Source organism: Papaver somniferum, chromosome 7 (genome assembly GCF_003573695.1).
Source record: "Papaver somniferum cultivar HN1 chromosome 7, ASM357369v1, whole genome shotgun sequence".
NCBI lineage: Eukaryota > Viridiplantae > Streptophyta > Magnoliopsida > Ranunculales > Papaveraceae > Papaver > Papaver somniferum.
Genome location: NC_039364.1, coordinates 153,635,563 through 153,638,987, shown reverse-complemented (window position 1 = coordinate 153,638,987; position 3,425 = coordinate 153,635,563). Strand labels below are relative to the sequence as shown.

General features: G+C 38.7%; 1 protein-coding gene across 1 annotated transcript; it reads right to left on the bottom strand.

Moving 5' to 3' along the window:
• Positions 1-922: 922 nt before the first annotated feature.
• LOC113295394 (scarecrow-like protein 14) lies at positions 923-2,840 on the bottom strand. Its single transcript, XM_026543733.1, has one exon. The coding sequence runs from the start codon at positions 2,838-2,840 to the stop codon at positions 1,041-1,043; it is 1,800 nt and encodes a 599-aa protein (XP_026399518.1). The 3' UTR covers positions 923-1,040.
• Positions 2,841-3,425: the final 585 nt, after the last annotated feature.

The following is a 3,425-nucleotide window of genomic DNA, read 5'->3' as shown; positions in this document are numbered from 1 at the left end:
AGCCCAACAAACTTCCTAAAGTTGGGCTGAGTTCCAAGCATCTACTCGGTCACCTACAACAAAATATTCCTCTTCCAAGAAGAAAGGAAATAGATAATACTCCCCTTTCACCTAGCAGCATCCACCGCCTATCTTCATCTACAACAAAATCCTAATGATTTTTTGTTATAATTGGCAATTTTGCGCTAAAGTAAAGCTCAAACTTGACAACTTGTTTTCAAGCCAATCTCAAACAAACTAGATGCACATATGTGAATTGCATGGAGGTGATTTACAATCGTAGTTCACAAATTTGAAATGCGTTAAGGTTATCCGGATCATAATGTGGGTACATATCCTTGGCGGTTTAAACCTATTTAACTGAAACACTTGACAGGATATTTAGTTAGCCACTGTAGTGCATAACCAACCAATTGTTTCTGTCCCAGAAGAGAAATCTGAAAATGCAATGCTACAATGTAAACACATAAAGTTATACTAACATACAACAAAGCCATTTCATTTTCCATGAACATAATCTTCAAATTAGATAAGTAAAACTGTATAATGTGTAACAATCTTCTGCGCGTTCTTCAGCAAAATTACATTTTCCAAACCAAAAAACAGTCCAAAATTGTTTTCAATGCTACTAACTTTACACTAATTTACATTCTTACAGTTTGATGTTTTGATATTACCTCCTAATCTGGGAGAAAATTTTTGATGGGAGCGTTTTCTGATGGGAGTATGGGGGACAAATAAGGTGCTGACATGTGTCATTCTTTTCACATATCATATTTCCAAAAATACCAAACATAAAAATTAAACAATTAAGATAGAGAAGATTTTCTCCAAAAATACATGTTTTTTATATTTTTGGCAACAAAATTTGTTGTAAGCAATTAATAGGAAATACATGTGTCAGCATCTTATTTGTCCCCGGTGTCCCCATCAAAAAACTCCCCCATCAAAAATTTTCTCCTAATCTGGCTCCCCTGGGACACCAACCTTGAAATTTGAAAACCTCTAGATGAACACAGCAGTTTAAAAAAACACAAGTCTTACATGGGCCTCCAAGAAGAAAGGGCAAAGATAACTCTCCCTTTCCATCCTAGAAGCATCCACTGGCTATCTTCATCTACAACAAAATCTTTGTGGTAGAACAATTTCACATTGTCTTTCGCCTTGTTCAATATATCCTTGTTCAGTGGGAGTTGCATGAACCCAGCCCTCACAGTCCTTAAATGCCACTGTTTATACGTCTCCGGCCTCTCAACCCTCTCTGACCCCTCGCATGCAATGACATTAAAAGCCGCCTTCCCAAGAAGATCTCTCTCGATGATTATTCTCCCAGGATGTTCACGAGGGACATTAGTTTCAAGCAAATCGAACATAGAAGAAAACCGAAAGAGAGCCTCCCGGAACCGTGTAACGAAGTACGGGGAACTGTAGGCACCATTGGTAACCCCATGTACAAAAACATTAGGATTCATTTTCCTTACAAGGTTCAGAACAGCACTCCTTGGACTGTCCGATATCACAGTCTCGTCAAGTAATTTTCTAGCTTGATACACACAGTTGACAACAAGAACTTCATCTTTATAAATCTTGAGATCCTCCAGTTGAATGGTTTCCCATTTCTGAGCAATTGCATGGTACTCAAATGGGACACTGAATTCCTCTGCATAGTCTCTTAACCGACGACCCGTTTCTTGAACCCTATCGGCTGGGCGGAAACCAGGTTGAGGAAAATCTATGCCAGTAATCCGAAGTTTAGGAGGGCCACCCTTTCTTTTCGAAAGGCGCTGGATAAGGCCAGGCCACTGGAAACCATAGAGGATCCCAAAATCTACTATGTGAAGTATACTAGCATTTTCAGCCACATCATTTATTGTTTGATTTGCAAAGAAAGTTGATGCCTTCTTAAATGGGATTGCTGCCATAAAGAGGTGCTGACCTTTCAAGAAATCAGAAGCTGATGTTTTCTTGTGCAGAAGAATTGAGTAAATCTGGCTCCCGGTTCCAGCCAAACGTGCCTCGAGGCCATCAGCAAAGCAATGCGCTAACCTTTGTGAACCATCTCCTAAAGGGGAAGAATGTAGTCTTATCCGCTTCAGCATTTCACTAGCAGTCATACGATCATCAGCAGCAATGGCTTGCGCACAGCGAATAAGTAGTTTCCGCAAATCCACCACATCCATTTCAGAGTTTTGTTTCTTACCACGAAATTTATCAGCATAATGTCCAGTTGTTTGCCCATTCTGCTTCAAGTTTTTACTTGCTTCAATCTTCAAGGATTCACGTAGAGTTGAATTTGCACTATCACATTCTCCTTCATCACCGAGCAATACCATATCAAACATTGCTTTTTGCACTGCTTCTTCTGAGAAGACAGCCATTTGCTTGTTACTCCTCCTCCCTTCTTCAACTTCTATATCTTCCCTGTGCACATTCTTCTTTCCTCTCGACCCAGTCATCGAAATCTTTCTTTCCTCATTACGCTCAAGGTTAACAATCAGGTTATTATCATCTGGAAGAAACTTATTTGCTTCCTCAACACCTTTTCTAAAACTCCAAATCGGTTCACTCTCTAAATGCACATCATGAAGAAGGGGGTTATAATCAGGAGGAGGGGGATACTTCTCGCCTAGAATTTCATAAAAGGGTTTTTCTGCTGCCTGAAGAGCAGAAGATTCTTGAAACATGCTGTTCTTCTTTTCAAAGTCTTCTTCCATAAGCATTTGGTTAATGTAATTGAGAACCACATCTGAGAAATCATACTCTTCGGAAGAAGTGGTATCTTCCTCCTGGCTTACATTTAAAGTAGCAATACTACTACTGAAGATAGGATTTTGATCCATTGAATTTTTGTGTAATTATTTACTGTAATTAGTCACTGGTTTGTAAAGTAAAAACTACAAGAACACAACAGTGGAGATGAGAAGGTTTTACCTCTAACAGTTGGAAACAACTTCTTGAAAAAACAGACAACTGTAGACGAATGTTGAGAACTCAATTTGATCCTCTCGTTTTTATAGGAACGGAGAGTTGAGCAGGTACGAGGTTAGACAATGTTGGAACCATGGTCAGATACATTTGAAAGAGTTTACTTTGGAATGGAAGAGGGACCCAGTTACAGATACATTATGTTTTTATATATAGTCGCTTATTTCAACTAATGATCTCTCGTTATCATTATTCGATCAGCGCTGATATTATATACGCTGCACCAACCAACTGCCATGGTACAAGGGGAAAATGAAAATAAAATACAATCAAAACCAGGATTCTCAAGAAGATACTCCACTATGATATTTGTTTCTTTAGAGATATAAAATTCAACGTAAAAATATGGTGTTGTGCTTTCCCACTATCACATGGTTTTATCACAAGTTCTTTTTCAAAACCGTACAAAATTCTGGTCAAGCGGAATGTATCTTTGTTTG

Coding starts and splice junctions, on each gene's coding strand:
- LOC113295394 (XM_026543733.1), bottom strand. CDS start 2,840: ATGGATCAAAATCCTATCTTCAGTAGTAGTATTGCTACTTTAAATGTA.